This window comes from Solanum verrucosum, unplaced genomic scaffold (assembly GCF_900185275.1).
Source record: "Solanum verrucosum unplaced genomic scaffold, falcon-dt-bn FXZP01000117.1, whole genome shotgun sequence".
Taxonomy (NCBI): domain Eukaryota; kingdom Viridiplantae; phylum Streptophyta; class Magnoliopsida; order Solanales; family Solanaceae; genus Solanum; species Solanum verrucosum.
The window spans coordinates 2,215,367-2,238,393 of record NW_026020014.1 but is presented as its reverse complement, the minus strand read 5'-3'; the positions used below and the strand labels follow the sequence as shown (position 1 = coordinate 2,238,393).

The following is a 23,027-nucleotide window of genomic DNA, read 5'->3' as shown; positions in this document are numbered from 1 at the left end:
TTATGAATAATCATTGAGAGATAGATGATAAAGAGGCTTGGTCAAGTGAAATGTCAATATCGGTACTGCTACTTCTTCCTCAAGCAAATTAGGGATTACGTGTGATATCAATTTTGAATAGTGCCAAAGCCAAATCGTTCAATATTCTGAATGAAAATCTTGGCAACGTCTATAATGACTGCATCTTCCTTTTAATTGTGGATGAGCCAATTTATTAAATTGAATGATCTAAACTTTAAAAAAATTGGTTGATTTTTCCCCCCCTCTAGGCTCTAACAAACAACATATGAGCTTCTACCAGTTATCTATCACAACTTTGCCTTCAAACTGTCATGTCAAGCCTTTATTATTCAAAGTAAAACTGAGGCTGAAGTCAAATTCATGTACAAAAAGATGCACCATTTGCACTGCAAACTTGTTGATAAGTTCTACTATACTTGATAGTCTTCACAATATATGCCCCTTTGACATTTACACCTTTTTTTTTTTTTTGAAATTGACATTTACACCTTATTCTGTAGGGACAAAGACTAATACAAATCTAACCTTCTTGTCTATGTACAAGAAAAACGATGTCTAAGCACCTCATACTCATAGCTAAGTTGTAATTTTGAGCTGAAGATAAATACAAATGTAAACTTAGTTAAGCATCCAATCCAGATATAAAAGGTAAATTCAATGATGTTGAAAATTCCAATTATTGCTTTGTAATATGATTTTCTAGGAATTGATTGGCCTTTCGGAGATTTTGACGCCAACAAAAATTATAACGAATTTCTGAATATTTTATATTATTATTATATTGTTTGCTTGGCTTGATAACATACTAATAGTTTTATATAGTAAAGATTTGAGAATAACTAAGACTTGATACAATAACTTTTATTCTCCCCATATCCAGGAAGTTTCACAGCATTTTTTATTGTTGACGTGTACATACAACAAAACCAGATCTTGGTTAGTATACAAGTCTTGGTCCACTGATGCCCTATATAAGCAGCTCAGATATAACAACACTCTCTAGTTAATCTAAATCAATTAGTACCTCCTTGAAAAAGCAATGAACATCACCTTCCCTTCCATTCTTGTTGGTCTCCTCCTTATTACAATGAGTTCCGCCTTGCGTTGCTCTGGGACCTTGGATGGCAACAACTCTGTTATTAACTTTCAAGTGGGTGTGATTCTTGATTTGGAGACACAGCTTGGGCACAGGGCTTTCAATTGCCTCACAATTGCCCATTCTGACTTCTATTCACGTCATCCAAACTATAAAACAAGACTGGTTCTTCATGCCAGGGACTCCAAAAGAAATGTAATTGATGCTGCTGCTTCCGGTAAGTAGACTTTTCCTTTAACATCCCTATACACTTTGTGTCAGAAACAAATATGTGTAAATGTCCACTGTCCAATAGAGTACTACTAAAAGGGAAAAATAGGAAAAGAAGTACCTGCGAGGATCAGTGTAGAATTCAGAAGCAAAAGAATCTTCTTTAATCCAGAAACACTACGCTGTAGTTGATAGCAGGAATTGCTAGCTTTATGGGGTTACTGAGGTTCACTATACCATCAATCTAAGGTCATCATGCCTACAAAAACAACAACATACCTGGTATAGGTGGGGTCAGGAGAGGGTAGAATGATCGCAGACCTTATCCCTGCCATGTAAGGGTAGGGATACTGTTTCAACTAGACCCCCGAATCAAGGATAGAAGATAAAGAAGCAGTAAAATCAACAAGATAATAAGATAAACAAAGTGAAACAAACAATCAGGTAATACTAGCGATCAAAGAACAATGATTTTCCTTTCCTTTTTTTACTTCATTTATTGACATTGCAACGACTACTACCTTCAGCCAGGGTGGAGCTAGAAGCGAGACACGAAATAGATCGAGTTCAGTAGCGTTTGTTCAAACAATATATTTGTGTTAAAAAGATCCATCAAATATAATATTATTTAGAACCCAGTTACTACCACTTGAAGTCATTGTTCTAAACTCTAGAACCCATAAAGCTGAAATCCTGACTCTGCCTCCAACTTGTAGTTCTAGCAAGTATGTGATAAACGCCTTGAACACTAACTACCAATTTCAGTAATTTACTCGCAGCCAGTCTAATCAATTCATATCATGATATCTGGTCTGCCTGAATGGACTGTATGCACCCCTAAAATTGGAAAGTAAACCATGCCTTTTTAATCCATCTTCCTTTGGCATAAAAATTGCAGGTCTTGAATTGTTGAAATATTTAAAAGTCGATGCAGTAATCGGGCCTCAAAAATCAACACAAGCCAACTTCTTGATGAATCTTGGAGAGAGAGCGCAAGTCCCGATAGTATCTTTCTCTGCAACCAGCCCTTCTCTTCAACCTCCAAAATTTTTTGTTCAAACAGCCCAAACTGATGACACTGAGGTTGGTGTCATTGCTGCCATTGTCAAAGCCTTCCAGTGGAATCAGGTTGTGATCATTTATGAAGATTAAGAGTACGGTAATGGCATTGTTCCTTACTTGTCTAATGCCTTGCAAGACATCAATGCTCATGTTGCCTACAAAAGCCTCATCCCGGTATCAGCTGACGAGGATTTTACACTCAAAGAGCTGTACAAGATGATGACCATGCAGACTAGGGTATTCATAGCACATTTGTCGCATTCTCTTGGGGCCAAGTTCTTTCTAAAAGCCAAGGAAATAGGTATGATGAGTGAGGGCTATGTCTGGATCATCACCAGTGGTCTTATGGACTTCCTTCCTTCCATGAATTCACATGTTGTGGAAGCCATGCAAGGTGTATTGGGGGTAAAGCCACTCATTCCCAAGACTAGCCATCTTGAGTCATTGAGATTGCAAAAGACAATCTTTGACCCCGTCAATCCTGGCTATAAATCAGCAGATATGGTGAGCATTTTTGATGTATGGGCATATGATACTATGTGGGCACTAGCTATGGCTGCCGAGCAAGTTGGAAGTCACTATCCAGAAGCTTCATATCAGGACACAACTGCCGACCTCAATTCTTCTGACCCATTCAACCTTCCTATCTCAAAAACAGGTCCTAAGCTTCTCAAAGCAATTCTGACAACTAGGTTTAAAGGGCTTAGTGGAATGTTCCATCTCGTTGGTGGAAAATTGTATCCCACGTCATATAAAATACTGAATGTTGTTGGAAATGGAGAAAAAGAGGTAGCAGTCTGGACACAGGCTCATGGATTCAAAAGGGTGAGACACAACACTAGCGACAAATTTGATTCAACCCCAAAGGAGGAATTTAATAGTAACATCATATGGCCAGGGAAATCTAGAGTGCTACCAAGGGGATGGGAAGTTCCAGTTAGGGGTAAAAGGCTAAAAGTTGCAGTGGCAGTGAGACCTGGTTTTGAGGAATACTTGAATGTGATGAAGGATTCGAGGACGGGTGCTGTTCATTTTAGTGGGTGCTACATAGAAGTATTCAAATCAGTGATGGCAGCTTTACCATATGCTGTGCCTTACGACTTCTTTCACTTTGAGAAGCCGGATGGCTCATGTGCAGGGACTTACAATGATCTTGTAAATCAAGTGTTTCTACAGGTAACTAGAGCATAACCTAGTACTGGTAGCAGAATCTTATTTTTACTATCCAGCTAGTCGTTCCTCTTTTTCCTTACCAGATTGTGTTTCTGTTCTTTGACCCTGCAAAATCAGAAATATGATGCTGCCATTGGAGATATTACAATCACAGGAAACCGATCAAACTACGTGGACTTCACTCTGCCATTCGCAGAAGGAGGAGTGGTTAGAATTGTTCCAATTACCTATGAGGATGACAATAATATGTGGACGTTCTTGAAGCCCATGAAGAAGGAACTCTGGCTCACAAGTATAGCATTTTTCTTTGTCACGGGATTAGCTGTTTGGATTCTTGAACACAGAATAAGCTCAGCTTTTCGGGGTCCCCCTTCTCAGCATCTTGGCATGATCTTCTATTTTCCCTTCTCCACTTTAGTATTTGCACACAGTGAGTTGATCCCCTGTAAACGCATCTTCTTCATCTCCCCATAAATGACTTTACCTGACTAAATTTATTCTGACATCTTATTCTGCAGGAGAGAGAATGGTGAGCAATCTGGCTCGTCTGGTTGTAGTAGTATGGATGTTCGTAGTACTCATATTGAACTCCACTTACACTGCTAGCCTATCATCAAGATTGACCGTACAGAGGCTACGACCAACTATTGCAGATGTGAAGGAACTCATCAGGAAAGGACATTCTGTGGGCTGTTACCAAGGCTCATTTGTATGTGATATTTTAAGGGGGGTGGGTTTTGAGGACTCAAAGATCAAGATGTACAGGTTTCCAGAAGATTATGAAGAAGCTCTGTCAATTGGAAGCAAGAGTGGCAACATATCAGCATTTTTTGATGTGGTTCCTTACTCCAAACTCTTCCTAGCAAAGTACTGTGACAAGTACACCATTGTCGGCCCTACCTATCGCACTGAAGGTTTTGCCTTTGTAAGCATAAAAGAAGCTCTACTTGCTCTAGTCTCCTTGTAGTATATATGATGATTATGATGTCTGCCCAGCTTGCGAGCAGCTCGACTAATCCACTCGATACCTGCTACCTCCTACTAGGACAAGTATCAAGTAACTCTGCCCACCATGGTTTAGATCCACTAGGATTTGAACCTGAGACCTCATTGACCATGATTCCCCCCTACCCCAATTCATTGACCACTAGGCTATACTCTATTATATATATTAAGAATTGTTTCATCCACTCCCCCCTTGCAGTATATATTAATAATAGTTTCATCCCTTTCCGCAGCTGGTGTACTAATTTGTCTTTTGAAAATGAACAGGTTTTCCCAAAGGGAAGTCCTTTGGTGGCTGATGTCTCTCGAGCAGTTATCAACCTAACAGAGAACGGTGAGATGTTAGACATCCAACGGAAGTGGTCTGTAGGTGATCCCACATGTAATGGTCCAGACAGCATTGTAACCTCAGTCAGTGTCTCACTACAAGGTTTCAAAGGGCTCTTTGCCATAACTGGCACCATCACATCTTCATGCGTACTTATTTTCATAGTCATCTACGTTACCAAAAACAGAAGTTCTCTTCAGCAAATTTTGAATTCCAGAAGTACCGTTTGGTCCAAAATTAAAGAAATGGGTCGACACTTTGACCAAAGAGACCTCTCATCTCATCCTTCTACCATGGCAGAAGTAGCAGAAATTGTTTCTTCATCACAGTCTGTTGACTTGTCCAACTCTAATCTAATGGTACTCAGTCTGCCTATGAATATTCTTTCCACTCACTCCAACAACATTGCATTGCCAAACATACCTACAAATGCTACTTCTTCAAACTCCACCGTCTTGGCACCAATTTTGCCAGAAGAATCAAACACCGCCATTGATGTCACTGACAGGTTACAACAGCAATGCTGTGATGCACAACTAGAATCTTAGCAGCTGCGCATCAGTCATAATTTTTTATCCAGCTTAGTATATATTAGTCATATACATGTATAGTAGATTTTCCATTCAAAATTCCAGTTCATGAAGTGTAGATGTAGCAAAAATGGGAAGAACAAAGATCAGGTTCTTTAGCACCTTTCGCAACTCAGATATCAGGCCCCCAGTAGTAACTGCAACCTGTTATGGATCTAGGAAACCAGCTTACACCCAGTAATGAAAGGCAATAAATATGCACCATGTCTCCCACTATGATTACAAATAAACCCACACACTACCACAACAACCCAGTTCCCCAATAAATTTGATGAGAGATGGCAACATCACATCAACAACAAAAAAAATATTAAAAAAATACATGGCATTAATTAGATTTATTTACTTTTTTCCAGAAAATTTTTCACTTTATTTCAAAGTCGGTGTTGGTTATAAAACTTCCAAATCCAACTAGGAGTTGGATTCCAAATTTGGAAAAGAAATGCTCGAAACATGCTTTCCAACTCCATCTTCATGAAGTCCAAATAAAGGGCTCTCCTCTCATTTTCAAAAAGTATAACCAACATAACTCCTACCTAATAAATTCCAAATAAAGTGAAAAATATTTGGAATCTATGCCAAACGCCTACTTACTTTACAGTAGGTTTATGTTGGAAACGTTGCAAAGAAAGCAGCGGAAAGCAGGTATAAGATTCCATGCGAAGATTTCAGCTATCAACTACTACAAATGATTATCAAGTTTCACCAAGGAAAAAGAAAAGAAAAAAAATGCTTAAGAAAGCTTATTTTATTGGAGTAATTGTACAATTGCAAATAGCTAGGGAGAAAACAATATGGCTTTACCATAACAGATCCTGCTAAGAATGGCAAAAGGAACTGCTTTTTGCCGAGAATATGATTAACTAAGATGAAAATCAGTAAGTTATCTTTAGTTTTCATCCATGTTCATGTGATGGAAAAGAACATTTACAGCTACAAGGCACACGCCTTCTCTTTCTAAACTACAGAAGTAAATATATTTTTATCACCCTCTACCAATAAAAAGATACTGAACCTGCAGGGAGCATTTTGTAACATGGATTCAGAAAGCTGGAAGCTAGGACTACTTTAATCTGGAAAATAGAGTACCTAGAACACATCAGGCGTTTATATGGAACCCCCTCTGACTGATACACTAGATACTACATGTCCCTGCTAGCTAGTACTTGCTTCGTATACTCGAACTTGACCTTGTCAATAGCTTGACTACCTCTTTCATTGAGGGTCTTTTGCTGACTTTCTTCTCTGTACATCTAAGAGCTAGTGAAAGCACTTCAATTACTTGTTCCATGACACTTGAGTCTATGAATTCGTCCAAAAGTCTTGGATCCACAATCTTCTCAATTTCTTCAGTTTCAGTCCAAACAGACCTAACCCAACACACAATATCTGTATCCCCATAGAGTGAACGGTCCAACACCTTCTTTCGAGTTATAAGTTCTAACAGGACAATACCATAACTATAAACATCTGACTCCTTGCTCTTTGTAGCTGCAAATGCAGTTTCTGTCAACAAAAACAGACAAGACACAGTCAATATTATTTTTCTACAGATGACTAGATCTCTAAAGAGACAGCTAACTGAAAGGAAGTGTGAGAAAAAAATGAAAATTACATACCTGGAGCCATGTATCCAACAGTGCCCTGAAGGGCATTGGAGGCGGAAGTTGCTGCAGACTGATCCAGAAGCTTGGCAATACCAAAATCTGATATGTGAGGCTCCAGATCAGAGTCCAACAAGATATTCATGGGCTTGATGTCTCGATGCACAATGGCAGGATCACAGTCGAAATGGAGATATGACAACCCTTGAGCAACTCCAATAGCAATTCGGTACCGAACGCTCCATTCTAATGTTACAGGTGGCTTAGTCTCATGGAGAATATCATGAAGGCTCCCGTTCTCCATGTAATTATAAAGAATCAGCCCATAATCCTTTCTCAGCCAGAAGTCTTCTAATTTGACAAGATTGCGGTGCCTAACCTTTCCAATTGTCTGAATTTCTCTAACCATACTTCTGCTTCCATCCTTTATACCAACAAACACCAGCTTTTTCACAGCATACACTTTCCCTGGACCCAAGATGGCCTTATATACAACTCCATGAGCTCCCCTCCCAATGACATACTTATCGTTTAGGTTCCCAGTAGCTTCCAATACTTTATTAAGCAGGGACGATGCACCTTCTTGAGCAGAGATTGCAACTCCTTTCCCAGAACTTTTGCGCCACAGAAGCATGTAAGCAATTACTAGGAGTAAGGAAATGGTAAATATCAGTGCCCCAAGTGCAATCATTGCCGTTTCTGCTACACTTAGGTGCCTTCCATTGTTTGATTGAAGATCACAGGGCCTTAACATGATATTCTCAGGGCAATTTGAGCCTTCTTCTGGATCACAGTGCACGCAAAGGCCCGAGTTTCCCGAGAAAGAGGTAGGAGTTAAGTTGAGGAACTTCATCAGATGTGCAGGTATTGGACCAGAAAAGAGGTTGTATGATACATTGATGAATATCAATGAACGCATTCCATCAAGAACTCTTAAAGTTCCAGAAATGTTATTGCCAGCTATATCTAACTCCTCCAGGAAAGTGAATTTTCCTAGCTCCGCAGGAAGTTCACCTGTCAACCTGTTACTACTCAGATTTAAACACCTCAGTGTTTCTCTTGATGCAGTCGCAATTGCTGAATGAATTTCCCCACCAAGTGCATTTCCACCAAGCTGCAGCTTGGAGAGCTTCTTGAGTGCAAACAAGGAGGTTGGAATACCTCCTGAAAGATTATTCTCACTCAGACTCAAAATGGATAGCTCTTCCAAGCTTCCAAAAATGGATGGGACCAATCCACTCAACAAATTATGACTTGCATCAAACTTCAACAGTCTCTGCCAGTTTGAAAGCTGAGATGGCAGTACACCTTCCAAACCATTGTACGAAAGATTCAAACCCTGGAGGTTGATAAGGTTTGCCAGCTCTGGTGGTACAAACCCTGAAAGCTTATTCACTGATAAGTCAATTGATGTAGCATTTCCAAGATTTGCCAAACTTGGGGATATTTTCCCACTGAAGCCATTCTCACTGAGATCCAAGAAAATAGGATTTATATTCTTAACAAAATCTGGAATGGCACCTGACAGATTATTTTTTTTGAGAATTACTCTCGTCAAAGTATAACATTGTCCTAATTGAGAAGGAATGCCACCTTCGAGATGATTATAACCTAAAATAAGCTTCTCAAGTTTCTTTCCAAAACAAAGATTAGGTGGAACAGGACCTGTGAAGGTGTTGTTTGTGAAATCCAGCAGCGTTAGACTGCTGTTAATCCCCAAACCTTGAGGTATAACTCCGGTAAACTGGTTTTCAAATAAGGATATGTTCTTCAATTGTTTTAACTCAGTCATTTCAAGAGGTAATTCCCCAGTCAGGTTGTTCCGATAGACAAGAAGATGTTGAAGACTTTGAATCTTCCAAATAGTGCGGGGAATCTCACCACTCAATTTGTTGGAATTTAGAGAGAGATACTGCAACTGGCTGAGTGATCCTAGTTCACTAGGGATTTCACCTTCCAGTTGGTTTTCCGGTAGAAGTAATTCCTGCAAGGCCTGGCACTTCCCCAGCTCAGGTGGTATTTTTCCAGAGAAATTGTTGTCAGTAAGGTAAAGCTTCTCCAACTTTGTGAGCTGGCCTAGAGAAGCAGGAACAGGGCCACTTAAACCAGAAGAAAAAGCAGCAAGAACTTTTAGGTTAGTACAATTCATCAAACTTGGAGGAAGTTCCCCATTGAAAGTGTTGGATGACAAGACCAGAGTGTCAAGATGTTTGCAGTTACCTAAAGTGAAAGGGATACTTCCTTGTAGACTATTATTGCTCAAGTCCAAATAAACAAGGTGTTGTAGCTTATCAAAATTCTCAGGCAAACTACCAACTAAATGATTATCATTCAAATACAATTCTTGCAAGTTAGTACAGTTTCCTATGGAAGACGGAATTGGACCGGACAAGTCATTCTGATAAAGATAGAGAGAGAAAAGGTGAGTCAAGTTACCAATGCTGGATGGGATGGAACCATTTAACCTGTTTTGGTTAAAGTAGATAGTTTGCAAATGTGGGATAGAAAATAAGGAATCAGGAATATTACCAGTCAATGAATTAGAGAGGAGGCTTATGAAGGTTAACTTGTGTAAATTTCCAATGTTTGAAGGGATTTCTCCAGTAAAGGTGTTGTAGGATAGATCTAAGTACTGAAGAAGAGTGCAATTAATGAGGTGAGAAGGAATGGAGGCAGAGAAAGCATTATAACTCAAATCAATGGTAAGCAAGTGCTTCAAATAAGCAATTTCAGGTCCCAATTGGCCAGAGATATCATAGCCAGAGAGGTTCAAAGAGGTGACAAAGTGGTTGTTATCACATTCAACACCAACCCAAGAACATGGAGTGGAATCTGAAGCATTCCAAGAAGAGGGTACACCAATCCAGTGACTAGAAAGGGAAAGTAAAGCGGTGCCATCAGAAGTGAGAGCAATTACAGCATAACCCCACAGAGAGAAACAGCAGCAGTAAAAAAAGATGGAATTTTTAACAGCTATCTTCATAATTTGTGCTACTATGAAAAATGATTTGGGGGAAGAAAAAGAAGTGGGATGTAGCGAAATTTGAAGTGTAATTTAAGGAGGGGAAAACAAATTGGGAATTTTCTGGGTTCAAGTGTGAAAAGAAATGGGAACACAAGTGGGTAACTTTAACTACCTTAATCAGTAGTGGAGAGAGAGAGAAAGTGTGGGGGGAGTTATTCTTTATTCACAAAAGCATACCATACCATTTTTTTTAAAATCTTTCCGTTCACTTTTATTTGTAAATTTTTGATTTGACAAGTAATTATTAATATAGATATTTTATTAAACTATGTTTTGAAAAATGATTGTTTAATGATAAAGATAAAACGTGAGAAAGAATTATTATATTTTCTTAATATGTAAAAGTGACAAATAAAAATAAAAATTTAATTTAGAAATAAATGGCAAGTAAAAGTATTAAAAAAGATGTTTCCTCTCTCCTATAAATTATAGGGGTGGAACTTGCCAGAAGTATTCCGGCACAATTTTAGCTGATTGTGGACTCTTTTTGACCTTGTTTTACTCAATTTTCCATGTCCCACGAGTCACGACACGACCAAGACCGACTCACTCTAACAACATTCATTCATTAATAAAGTGTAGATACCGTATTACACCAATAAACTTTTACCATTCTGGTGATTAATAATGCTTCAAGTGTTATCTATCTATCTATATATATATATATATATTATATTATGCATTCTTACTGCATATATGTAACCTCCCATTGTTCCATAAATATTAAATATCTCTCCGAATTGGCTTTTCAATATTTTCTTCAAAATAAGTAGTACCCACCCTTCATTAAAACTGAAACGCCTAATATTTTTTGCTTCTTATCATCTATAATATAAATAATAATAAATATTGGTACGTCTTCGAATTATTGTCCTTTCCAAAGTTTGTTGGGAGACATGCCATAAATTCCTTTCCAAAGAGCATCCGTATTCACATTGCCAAAAAACCAAACAAGTTGCCGTCAATCATGATTCCACGAAATTTCGAACCAATATTACAATTGGATTTTAATCACCAATTAGCATATCACTTTTATTTGTCCACCACGTTTGAAATAGATTTTCACTTTTACTAGTTAACTTGAGCAATCACGGTAAAAACATGTTATTCCCTTAACTTGTTCCTCAAATCATTTTTCAAAACATTAAAAATCAATTATTATGACTTGTGATAAAACACCATATCAATTATTATTTCTTAAAAGGATGTGCAAAAATGAACAGATGATATAATAGTAACAGCAGCGCACACTCCAACTCAATCGAAGTAGCCAGTTAATGAAACCAAAAATGTAAAAAAATTGCCCTGTTTACACCAAAACATAATTTGTCATGATCAACTGATACATTAAAGTGACTATAATTACTGGTTACCAAGTACGATTTAGTGGCAACAGGGTATCATCACATAATCATTGTTTTTATGTAAACCCAAATGCGGATAAATTTTTACTTTACTCAACCGAACCTGTCATACTATAACCCAAAACGCATCACTGCCTAGGATCATTTTCTGTGCTTACTAGTTACACGTAAATTCCAAGGCACTGATAACTTGCCTAATATATAAGATAAAATGAGCAATAATTATGCAGTAGATAGTACTCCACACAAGTAATGTTACATAGATATATCACTTACTTTAAAGATATATATTCCACATACGTTAAACAATTGTGCAAAAAAAAATTAACAACTCAATACGAAAAATCATTTAATGCAACACACCAAACAATGCATTAGTTTAGGTAAAAATTACTAGATCTAATATAGCCAAATAAACACTGCATTAGTGGTAAAAGGTATCTCGTATGGCCAACCAAACACTGCATAATCATGCGAAGATCATCTTTTCAATCCCTCCAACCAGACAACCATTGATCAAACTTACGGCTGTGATATTCAGTGCAGGCACTGCACCATGATGATTTCATGTAGCATTCCGAAATATTAACCAATTAAATCAAGTTATTCGGTTATCACCTTTATATATTTTTTTAAAAAAAGGTAGAAATACTGGCTGATTTAGAAATCTAATGGATTTACTAATTCCTACAAAATCCTCTAACTATTGCTCTTCAAAGTCACTCATTCTAAATTGTTACAGATCATTTATCCACAACCAGTCAACCATGAAAAATCAAGGAGTCCAACTTTTGTTTTCAATTGGAGTTAGCTGAGCAAAAAGGAAACATGCGAGAAAGCTCAAACCTAGCACACCAGCCTGAAACAAACAAGAACCATCTTCTCACACGGTGCTGCATCAACATCTATACAATCGTGCACACTCTGCATGAGGAACAAAATACCTGGATAAAGCAACTCCAGCAATTGCCAATCCCCAAGTAAAAGGAAGTCCCCTCTTTTTGCACAAATCCTGCATAACACAAGCACAATAGAATTTCCAGGACAATCCAGTCTTCCAGGATCTGAAAACCTGGATGTTATAGCGTTATCATCAGTTTGAGTAAGGGGTTAAAGGAGTGACTGACAACCCTAACCAGAGAGAGTTGAGATGGATGCTAATCACACTAAGATCTCAATTTATGATGCAGATTCTATTTCACTCACACATAATACGTTGTTAGAGGTGCTAAGAAGTCACTTAAGGTTTAAAACATATGTTAACACAAGATAAAGAAATTCCCAAATGTAGGATACAATGCGACACCACAGACCAACAAGATTCAAGGCCAAAAATTAAATGCATCTTATGACATGTCACAAAATGTGAACCCTGAATAAGCTGACAATGTTGAGATGACTGTGCTTCAAATGCATGTCTTGGATAAACTATGATATGGTCCAAAAAGATGTTCATGTCAAGATGATAATGCTCATGACTTGATGATAGCAAGGATGCATGCAACAGCTGCATGATGCATTTGTATTTGGCAGAGCATAGAGAACAGAATACATCCCCTGCAGCTACTAGTATGTCAGAGGTGGAGGAGCTCCATTTGCATTGGGGGCAACAGCTGGGTGGCCAAAGTCCTTCCTTTTCCCAAATGGATTCTTTGAATATGTAGCTAAATATTAAGGAGAAACATGGTCATACAAAGAATGTTACAATAGATTACAAATTTATGAAACTCAGATTCCTAAAAGGAGTACTTTGCATGAGCTGGTGATCACACCTTTGTTAGATAAATTATCACATCTACTTCTCACATACATCATGGTTTAATATGTATTTAGGAAAAGGCTACAGGAAAGTGTAAGCTTTCAAAGAAGCATATCCCCTTCTCAAATGTCACATGCAGAGGCACACACAGCACTATCATCATTTTCTCTTTTCATTTTGGATGCTAGGGAAGAAAAAGAATGGGGAAAGGATGAAAAGGTTGGCCACAACATTTGCAGAGGAAGATTAAACCAACATCACAAATAAAATGTTAGTAAGGTGTCGGCCTGTTAGCAGCAATCATAATGATATTTGCCAAACATCAAGTCCACACTATCAAGTAAACAGTCAGACTCAGACCGCTAAAACAATAGAGTGGCAGAAACAAAGTAAAAAGGATGACTGAAACATCAAGCTCCAGTAGACCATAGATGAGACAGCTAAACAAGAAAAAAGGATATTGAATTCGCATGCCAACTGAACCAGAGCTCGGTATGACAGCACCCTGCAAACTGTGATGTACATTGGTGGCGCTATTCACATCCTGCATATACCACGGGCAGAAGTTGATAAGAGGAAGAAGCATAGAATGTACGCAAAAACTAAAGATGAATCAAGAAGAATCTTGTACAGGATAATACGTACTTCAAATTCAATGAAACACACTGTATGTCTTTCCTGTCTCAAAACCTTCATCTGCTTAAAACCAGGTTGTCTGGTAGTACATTAAGCAAATGAATAGATTAGGCATTAGCGGGAGACATAAAAATAAGAAATAGTACTTCCGCATAAACGGAATAGCAAAATGCAGAGCCATACCCGCTGATAAGGCCCCTCAGCTCTTCCTCATTTATATTCTCTCCAAGATTACCAATGAAAAGGGTATTGCAGGGAGGGTTGTCTTTAGTATTCTACAAGAAGAAGAAAAAAATAAATCAGTGGACAAAGCAAAACACAAACTACACGATACAAGATGCATTAATCATCAAAACAAGCATATACTGCAGAAATGCTACATCCATCAACTATATAAAGCATAACTCTGTCCCAACAAAACCAGCCGGTAACAGCCTCAAAAAGATCTGCAGAACACAGATACTATTATACTGAAGGAAGTCGGATCCAACCAACTTAACCATAAAGTCATATCTAAGCCATAAACAAATATGCCATAGTATACCCAGATCAAAAACAAAAACAAGACAAACCTAAAAAGGAAACTCAAAAGAGAAGGCATGCCGGAAAAGAAGTCAACCCTTAGCTCTATGCACAAAACATTGCAAATCTAACACAAATGACAGAGGCAGAGACATGCATGCATTACCTGGACAGGCGCATAACTGCTTGGTGCTGGCACAGGAGCAGGTGCAGCCATTGGCATGTGCGCAACAGGGTAGCCTCCATATGGATTGTATGGTGGAGGAGCTTGAGTTATATACCTGAGAAATACAATCCCTTACTTTTTTGTACTTGGGGGATGGGTTGGGAGTTGGAAATAAAGGAGATACAATCATTTGATACTAATAAAAGAAATCATTGACCTCCTTTTAACTTTCTTTTCTTTTTTCCCCTAGAACAATCAATTCTTACTGTTATCACACTTTTCATCATAATGTTGTCTTAAAATGCAAAAGAAAATTTTGCATTTAAAGAACTCTTACCCATGTGGTGCCCAGACAGGTGCGGGAGGAGGGTGGAAAGGAGAGGGACTTGAATAACCACTGTGTGTGTAATCACCTCCAGTACGCATCCGTTTACTCTGGTCATGTGCATTTGAATCAGCTACAATTCCTGCAGACAAATCAAATAAGAAGAATCTAGTGTAACATAGTTTTGTCATACAAATAAAGGTGGGTAAAACCACTAGAGCAGATTATCTCTAAGGCGCTAAAAGATCACCCAAAAATTAAGAAATTTAAGAAAATCCGCAGCAAACAGTGAAATAAAAACCAATACAAATCAGAAAAAACAATAAAGCTGCAACGTTGAGGAAGTCATCAAAGTACATGTGGTACAAAATATTCCTCCTATTAAAATAAAATCAGCGAAGTGCCCCAAAGTATTCCCCGTTCCCTTGCTTAACACTTCCGTGAAAATTTACAAGCAATGTGAGTAAGCAGTTTGCCAGATTAACAGATATTCTGGCTCTAAGAAACATTTTATTTTCCAATATGGTCTATAAACAATAGAAACAATCATTTTTCCCTGCTGCTAATCTTACCCTTAAAAATGTGGGTTGGCTGGCAACATGCGCGGGAGGAAGAACATGTAAAACTAATGTAAGCCTTTAATTCCCTAATCTTCTGACAGAGTGGTTTAGATAATGCTTAGTATCCACGTATAAGATATTTGAATTTTCCACTGCTACCATGCCTAAGGAAATCTCATTGTAAGTTTATCAAGCTCTTTTCATTGGACATCTATTCAAAAGAATAAGATTGACCACTCTGGGTACATATAGCCTCCTAATCTCCAACAGACGATCATGGAAATATAAACTCAAAATTATCAGCCAATGCAATTCTATATATGTAAACTCAACACAGTTCACAACACATCTCACTTAGTAATCACAAGCTAGCATTTGACACATAAAATAGCTTGAGGTTGTAAGATTGAAGTGAATAGCTGAGGCTGCTTTAAAAATGAACCAAATTCTTCATTAATCTTCTCAAGCATCTTAAAGACTATGCTTGCAGAGGCAGATATGGATTTAAAAAATACAGTAACCCATAGACAACCAAGTGACAATCTCCCTTGGCATTTATTTATTTCAAAACAACATCAAAAGTACCTATAAGTCAATATAATAAATATTTAAAAAGAATTTATGAAATTGTACTCAAATAATCGATTGACTTTCTATATAGCAACACATTCACATAAAATGGCTTCTAAAAAGGTACTATTTTGTGCACTGAATAAAATGGTATTAAGTCTTTATACTTGCATTATTCAACCAAAGAAATTAGCCCTTTTTCCCTGCACTAACCTCGACCACAAGGGCATGTATATAACTTTTTCGAGTCGAAAACAGAAAGAAAAGCAAGAAATAAAGAGAGAAGTCAAGAATAAAAACTAACCTCTTTTGACAAAGAGATTTTTCTTGGCCATCTCTGTGTGCAGAACACACTTCCCCTCCGTATCAAAAATCAAACCCTACAGCCATCCAAGTAACGGATCATGCAAAAAGACGTTTTCGGCGGCGAGAAAAAGCTCCAGAAGAGTCATGAAAACTGACCTGAATGGCTTCCTTTGCACCGATTGCGCATTGATGGTTAGAGAACAAGGCAAAACCCATGGGTAGTTCGCCTTTGAAATTGAGCTGAGATGCTTCGTAACCTGGTAACCACCTCAGAAGATTCACCAATTCTCTCTCCTTTACATCCTGCGGTAGCCCGGAGATGAAAATCGTCCGAACCTAAAAATGAATGACAGCACCCGTAATTGATTAACCTGAGAGTAGCGGAAAAAGCAAGCAAGAAACTGCAAGTGTTTGATATGGGTGTTTACCTCATCGATGGGCATTGAGTGATGGTGATGATGTGGAGGAGGGCCAGAAGGAAGAGGAGGGGCTGGAGCTGGAGGCCACTGTTGGTGGAATGGATGAATAGCATTACCAGCCATCTGCAATCGAATGAATCCTTAGCTCAATTACAAGTTTACAACCACGCCCTAAACCCTAGAACACCGATTTGGGGACTTTTGGGTGGGATAATAAGAAAGACGACAAAAGGAGAGGGGTTTTGTCCAAATACATTATTTATATAGTTTCGATAAATCTAATATTTTTAGGTTAATTGCACCGTCTTTAATGATTTGCTTCAGACTTCAGTCGGATATTTTTTTTAAATGTAAATATACTATTTTCTTTTTACTATATCATGATTCAAATTTAATTTGTAAAAATTATCTCAAAAAAAGTTGATTTTGGTACAATTTGATTTTTTAATGTCATCTAACAACCATAACAAGTGATAGATATTGAAATACTCAAAAGTTACAATAGCATAAAATAAAAATACGTTTTCCTTTATAATATATCCTAAAATGACAAATCCTTTGTAATATGGATAGTTTGTTTTGACTTTCATTATTCTATTAACTTGGTTTTAAAATATTAATTTATTTAATTTAGTAAAAGACAAAATAATAATCTGTAATTAAATATACAAAGTAAATATTGTAAAATTTTCACTATTATCGTTAAATTGAGACTATCTTTTGTTGCGATACTAAAACTTACTCCCTCCGTCCACTATTGTTTATCAGGTATACTAAAAATAGTTTACCAAAATTAATTGTCAATTTAAACAATCAAAAAACAATTAATCATTTTTTTTCAATTTTGCGCTTAATAATTACATAACTACTACTCCTGTTATAACTTTAGATAATAACAAATTAGTATTGAGTACTTGGATTATCGTAACAATGACCTTAGGTTTTTGAATTTGACGTTTCTTTTTTAATAAAATTTATTGCAACACCCAAGTATACCAAGGTTTAAGGTACGCTTATAAATTTATATACAATTCAATTTGATTGATTCAACCAATTTTGAAAAAATCATTGGCTTCTCTCTTTCCCATATTTCAAAGCTACTTTGTATCTTAAAATAGGTGATCTTTAATTTGAAATAGGAAGGTCAAATCACTTAATTTCGTTTGTGGAGTTGAATATAAATTCGTTGGAGAAGTGGAATAAAAATTACTACTACTAAATGAAAAACGGGCATCATTATGTCGAAGAAAAGCACAAGGCATAATTGGGTCACCAACCCTGCCTGCCCGTAGTCTTATGATTAAGTTTCTTTTGATTGATTATTATACTTTTATTAAGAGATAAGAATATTACACTGATAACTAACACCGTAGCCTTTGCGATGCTACTTTATTCGTGATTAGCATTTTTTTATTCACGTCATCCTTTTATTCTTACTACTATTTTTTTTTGCCTTTGTTGATTTTACCTAAATAGAGCATATCATAAAGATTGTGGAGTAAAAGAGAATAAGTGTTCCTTGTAAATAGAAAATTTTGAAGGAGTATTAGGATTACAGGAGAAAGAAATTTGACCAACACCTAAATCCCCCACATTAAGCAGACACATAGCAAATGCTAAAATTTCATTATCTTTTTCTTAATACTGGTAATACATAACAAGTTCCTTCCATCAGCCAGCAATATTGACTATAGTTTAAGGAAGACAAATTCTTCAACTGCAGACACCTCTCCAATCTTCTTCTGAGTATCCTTGTCTGGTTCTTCGTCTACTCCAATTGCCATAATTGCCTGCTTTCCCTTCACCGTTCTCCCAACACTCATAAAACTCACATTCACATTACTCTCACCAAGTATGTTCCCAACTTTCCCTATCATACCAGGTTGATCCACTTGTTTGCAAAGGATGAGGTTACCCTCCAAGCTCACATCAACGCTAAATGGCCCAACACGTGTAAGATGGGGAACTCCATACTTCACTTTACCCTCAATGCTGATGTTTCCATTCTCTGATAACGCACTTGCAAATCTTGATTGCACATTGCTAATCTGCACCTGGATTGACTCAACAGGGTACTCTGGAGATGAATCAACAATAATCCTTTCTTCACTAATGCGAAGACCCTTCTGCTTTGCACTGAAATCTGCATTTACAAGGTTGATGATTGTATCCGATATAGGCTCAATAATGCCTTTTGTTACCATGGCTCGGAGAAGTCTAGTGTCCAAGCTGTCAGGGTCCCTAGCCGATTTGTAAACCACTTTCACACTCTGAATCCCACTTCCTCCAGTCACTAGCTGTACTGCTAATCTACCCAGTTTCTCAGCAAGCACGACGTAAGGAGCCAACTCGGACAAAACCTGATAACAGAAGCAGGAATTTCATTATCCTTTTCCTTCGTATGGGTGGAAACTTAAAAGAGAAAAATAAGCAAATAATGCTAAAACTTACCTCAGGAGGGACCATCGGAGCATTCACAGCGGTAGCAGAAAGTTCCCCATTTAGAGCACCAACAACAGCCTCAGCTATTTCAATTGCAACTCCTTCCTATGAAAACAAGATTTTGAAAACACAACAACTCAAGGGACAGAACAGAGTATAATAAAGCAAATGCATAGGACAAGGAGGTGCAGCAAATGATTTAAACGTAGATAATAATTGTACCTGTGCTTCTTTTGTGCTAGCTCCAAGATGAGGTGTAACAGTAACGTTCTCATGCTGCACTAGTTTGCTATCTTTTGGAGGGGGCTCCACAGTGAACACATCAAGTGCTGCCTGTGAAAGAAAGGGATGACTAGTGAATATTGGAGCTTCAAAGTTGATACTAATTGAATAAAGGAATATTATACTGAAGTGAATGAACTGAACATACCTGAGCAACTATTCCACTGTCAAGGGCTCTAACTAATGCATCCTCGTCAATAACACCCCCTCGAGCAACGTTTATTAGTCTGACTCCTTTCTTCATCTTTGGAAACGTGTCATCATTGAATACCTTGTTCGTAGCAGGTGTAAGAGGCATGTGGAGTGAGATGAAGTCAGCAGTAGATATGGCCTGCTCAAATGAAACCAAATCGACTCCAATAGCACGAGCTCTGTCAGCTGGAGCATAAGGATCATGGGCAATAACATGCATACCGAGGCCTTTTGCACGTCTAGCAACCTCGGAACCAACTTTACCAAATCCCATAATAGCTAAGGTTTTCCCAACAAGAGAAACACCCACGTACTTGCTGCGCAGCCATTTTCCTGTAAGAATTGATTAATTTTTTATTGATTGATTGTCAAGAGACCATAAATCAAAGTTGAGATCTAGCTAGTCAGCCAAATTTAGAATACAAAAATGTCACAATCTAGGACTATCTACTCCCAGAAACCAACAGATCTGATTCCAAAAATGCCCCCACCCACTTCTTGTTATTTCTCCTCTCAGTAGTCAGGCTAAACTTGGAAAAATGAAGCTTCAGAATAAATTTATGTGACTAAAGTGGTTATGGTGAAAACTGAAAAGAGTTCACAACTTTCTATGCCCTTTTGTCTTTTTAAGTAAAAAAAAGATGGTTTGTGCTAAATACAAGACTAACCTCTATGGAAAGAAGTGATGATCTAATTTTTTTAGTTAATACCTAACCTTAAACTTCAGCACCAAATGCTTCGTTTTATGTTATAGAATCATTAGTAGTCCAACTAATTAATTACTACTAAATTAGTAGAGGTTCAAATATTCATTCAAATCAAAGTCATAGTAAAAAAAACTACGTACCAGAATTTTTTAATTTCACCTAAAATTTCTGTTGTAAATGAAGACTGAATACGATCCGTTTCCTAATTCATAATGAGAATTTTGCAAATAGGACTTGTTTCCAGATCTATAGAAATTGCTGATAAAAATAAGTTTTGCTAGTACATTAGACATACCAGCTTTCATGGAGGCATCAGACTGAGCAACGTTACGGGCCATGGAGGTGAGCAAAGCGATTCCATGCTCAGCTGCAGCAATAGTATTAGCTGTGGGTGCGTTAACGACGAGGCAACCAAATTCAGTTGCAGCTTGCAGATCCACGTTATCTATGCCAACACCAGCTCTCCCGACGACCTTGAGCCTTCCCTGAGCGGCCTCAAACACCTCACGGGTCACCTTGGTACCACTACGGACGATGAGCGCGTCGCACAGCGAGATCTTAGCGCAGAGATCCTGAGGAGACAAGTCGTAAGAACAATCCACGTTGCCGAAACTCCTCAGCAAATCTAGACCCGCCTCTCCAAGCTTCTCGGATACGAGAATGGTTGGTTTGGAAGTCGAAACGACGCCGTGAAGATCTCTAGAGAGGGAGATGTCAGCAGATTCAACAGTTTTGAGGACATTACAAATCGCCGTCGTTGAAGAAGAAGAAGAAATTGATGGTGAAAATGACGACGACGCAGAAACAGAGTGAAGGAATTTGATGGAATATGGATTTGAGGAGGCATGGAGGAAAGAGAGATTTGAAGGTTTGTTGTGATTGACGGAAGAAGAAGAGAGGAGAGAATTGAGGTGGGCTGTGGCGGCAGTGTGAGGAGAAGGGGTGGACGCCATTATTATGAGCAAGAAAACACTGACTGGAAAACTCAAAAGTTGTTGGAGGCTTTGAGGAGGGGTTTGGACACAAAATGAAACTAAAACACGTTTGTTTATATAGAATGGTGAATGAAATTACTTTACTAATTTTGTATTTTCAATCTAATACCACATACTTACCGCTCTTGACTTTTTGGACAAACTTCCTAATTTTTTACATAAACATTTTCTCTTATTCACTTTTCTTTTTTTTGGAAAATAGTTTAAAGCATCCAGAAAACGAAGTAATAAAGGTACAACAACTAAAATATGGGAACAAGACTTTAACTACAATAAAATTATATGATAGTCAAAATACAAAACAATAAATAACAGAAATTGAATAACCTGAAACTATATATAAGAGCAATTCGATAACTATTAGTATGGACGGAGGACAAGACAACATACTACTACCCACTAACCTTCTACTCTTCTTGAAGTTATTCATAACCTTCTATCTAAAGTCAAGTACTCGATAAGTTAGAACATGAGAGTTTTTAACTGGCTAACATTCTGCTCCATAAAATATAGGTGGTCTAACTACCATTGTAGAACTTTCCTCACACAAAACTACGGATACAACACCATTTCATCTCAGATGCGGTTAGTGGCATCCTTGTCACTCTCCCAAATTTCTTGAATAATAGACCCAAAATACTTAGAATTTTCTCTCTTTTGGATGACTAGAGTATCGAGCTTCACCTTCATATCTTCTTTATATACTCATATTATTGAATTTGCACTCCAAGTTTTTTATCTTGGTCTTGCTCAATTTTATCCCTTCGGACTTTATAGTTTGTTTCTAAATCTCCAACTTAGTGTTAACCTGGTCGATCGTGAGCAGTGTTAATAAAAACTGTCATCTGCAAATAACATAAAGCATGACATTTTATTCTAAATTTGTCGTGTCAATGCATCAATCGCCAAGACAAATAAAAACAGACTTACGTTGATCCCTGATGCAACCCCATCAAATTTGAAAAGTGCTTCGAGTCTCCTTCCATCCTTATGTTTTTACAAAATATAAACTTGTGAGTCAATTTTGTATTTGAAATCCCCAAATAATGATTTTTGGAGAATTTGATATTCCATTTCATGATATGAAATCATGGGATGAAATCAACATGAAATGGCATATCCAAACGTTGATTTCATCTCATAATTTTATATTACGGTTTCATATCGCATATCCAAACGCTTACTAAATATATAATCAACATTGACCCATAAAAAAATATTTTAGAAAACTATCAACAATATTTCTATTTAGACATTTGTTATTTAGCTTTTCATCGACTATGGATGGATGTAGCCAAAATTCTCATTGTCATTACCTTACAACGTTTATATTTATTTTTATTTTCTCTAGGAAAATTCGCATATACTTGTAATCTACTTCTCAAATATTCTTCCTCATGTTACCATTAAATTTGATCTGAGTATTCATAGAAAGTCGTTATTCATTGACTAGTCGAACTTTAAGTTTTACCAAGAACAAATTATTTTGAATAGTAGCGTTATATATATAATAATTTTATCCCAATTATAGTGAAAATGGCGGGAATTATCTAAGAACTACATAATACCTTCAATTAAACACAAGATAAAATAATTATATACTTTATTTTGGAATTATTATATCTTATATCACAAACCAAACGACTCCTTAGAGTACACCACTATTTT

At 37.3% G+C, this 23,027-nt stretch overlaps 4 protein-coding genes across 4 annotated transcripts; 1 reads left to right on the top strand and 3 right to left on the bottom strand.

The window, feature by feature from the left end:
* The first annotated feature begins 1,108 nt into the window (after nucleotides 1-1,108).
* LOC125820845 (glutamate receptor 2.8-like) lies at nucleotides 1,109-5,443 on the top strand. The gene is made up of 6 exons (XM_049500282.1): nucleotides 1,109-1,334; nucleotides 2,226-2,410; nucleotides 2,483-3,565; nucleotides 3,680-3,992; nucleotides 4,081-4,487; nucleotides 4,835-5,443. Exons 1-6 carry the CDS (start codon nucleotides 1,109-1,111, stop codon nucleotides 5,441-5,443), a joined length of 2,823 nt encoding a protein of 940 aa, XP_049356239.1.
* A 764-nt stretch (nucleotides 5,444-6,207) lies between these two features.
* On the bottom strand, nucleotides 6,208-10,072 carry LOC125820736 (receptor-like protein kinase). The gene is made up of 2 exons (XM_049500161.1): nucleotides 7,105-10,072; nucleotides 6,208-6,991 (listed from the first exon to the last, which is right to left on the bottom strand). The coding sequence occupies exons 1-2, from the start codon at nucleotides 10,070-10,072 to the stop codon at nucleotides 6,645-6,647; spliced, it is 3,315 nt and encodes a 1,104-aa protein (XP_049356118.1). The 3' UTR covers nucleotides 6,208-6,644.
* Nucleotides 10,073-12,143: 2,071 nt separating this feature from the next.
* LOC125820641 (uncharacterized) lies at nucleotides 12,144-17,007 on the bottom strand. The gene is made up of 9 exons (XM_049500054.1): nucleotides 16,751-17,007; nucleotides 16,479-16,658; nucleotides 16,321-16,396; nucleotides 14,899-15,028; nucleotides 14,562-14,676; nucleotides 14,057-14,148; nucleotides 13,883-13,952; nucleotides 13,699-13,781; nucleotides 12,144-13,138 (listed from the first exon to the last, which is right to left on the bottom strand). The coding sequence occupies exons 1-9, from the start codon at nucleotides 16,862-16,864 to the stop codon at nucleotides 13,045-13,047; spliced, it is 954 nt and encodes a 317-aa protein (XP_049356011.1). The 5' UTR covers nucleotides 16,865-17,007; the 3' UTR covers nucleotides 12,144-13,044.
* Nucleotides 17,008-18,408: 1,401 nt separating this feature from the next.
* LOC125820587 (D-3-phosphoglycerate dehydrogenase 3, chloroplastic-like) lies at nucleotides 18,409-21,382 on the bottom strand. Its single transcript, XM_049499991.1, has 5 exons — nucleotides 20,660-21,382; nucleotides 19,614-19,990; nucleotides 19,406-19,516; nucleotides 19,193-19,288; nucleotides 18,409-19,101 (listed from the first exon to the last, which is right to left on the bottom strand). The coding sequence occupies exons 1-5, from the start codon at nucleotides 21,315-21,317 to the stop codon at nucleotides 18,430-18,432; spliced, it is 1,914 nt and encodes a 637-aa protein (XP_049355948.1). The 5' UTR covers nucleotides 21,318-21,382; the 3' UTR covers nucleotides 18,409-18,429.
* Between the last annotated feature and the right edge of the window lie 1,645 nt (nucleotides 21,383-23,027).

Excerpts from the sequence above, each read along its gene's own strand:
- LOC125820587 (XM_049499991.1), bottom strand. The coding sequence starts at position 21,317 with ATGGCGTCCACCCCTTCTCCTCACACTGCCGCCACAGCCCACCTCAAT. Across the intron at positions 19,991-20,659 it reads TGATGCCTCCATGAAAGCTG|GAAAATGGCTGCGCAGCAAG; the intron begins GTATGTCTAATG and ends CAATTCTTACAG. Across the intron at positions 19,289-19,405 it reads CTAGCACAAAAGAAGCACAG|GAAGGAGTTGCAATTGAAAT; the intron begins GTACAATTATTA and ends TTGTTTTCATAG.
- LOC125820736 (XM_049500161.1), bottom strand. The coding sequence starts at position 10,072 with ATGAAGATAGCTGTTAAAAATTCCATCTTTTTTTACTGCTGCTGTTTC. Across the intron at positions 6,992-7,104 it reads TGTTGGATACATGGCTCCAG|AAACTGCATTTGCAGCTACA; the intron begins GTATGTAATTTT and ends TTTTGTTGACAG.
- LOC125820845 (XM_049500282.1), top strand. The coding sequence starts at position 1,109 with ATGAGTTCCGCCTTGCGTTGCTCTGGGACCTTGGATGGCAACAACTCT. Across the intron at positions 3,566-3,679 it reads TAAATCAAGTGTTTCTACAG|AAATATGATGCTGCCATTGG; the intron begins GTAACTAGAGCA and ends CTGCAAAATCAG. Across the intron at positions 4,488-4,834 it reads GCACTGAAGGTTTTGCCTTT|GTTTTCCCAAAGGGAAGTCC; the intron begins GTAAGCATAAAA and ends GAAAATGAACAG.
- LOC125820641 (XM_049500054.1), bottom strand. The coding sequence starts at position 16,864 with ATGGCTGGTAATGCTATTCATCCATTCCACCAACAGTGGCCTCCAGCT. Across the intron at positions 15,029-16,320 it reads AAATCTCTTTGTCAAAAGAG|GAATTGTAGCTGATTCAAAT; the intron begins GTTAGTTTTTAT and ends ATTTGTCTGCAG. Across the intron at positions 13,139-13,698 it reads TCAGTTGGCATGCGAATTCA|ATATTCAAAGAATCCATTTG; the intron begins ATATCCTTTTTT and ends ATATTTAGCTAC.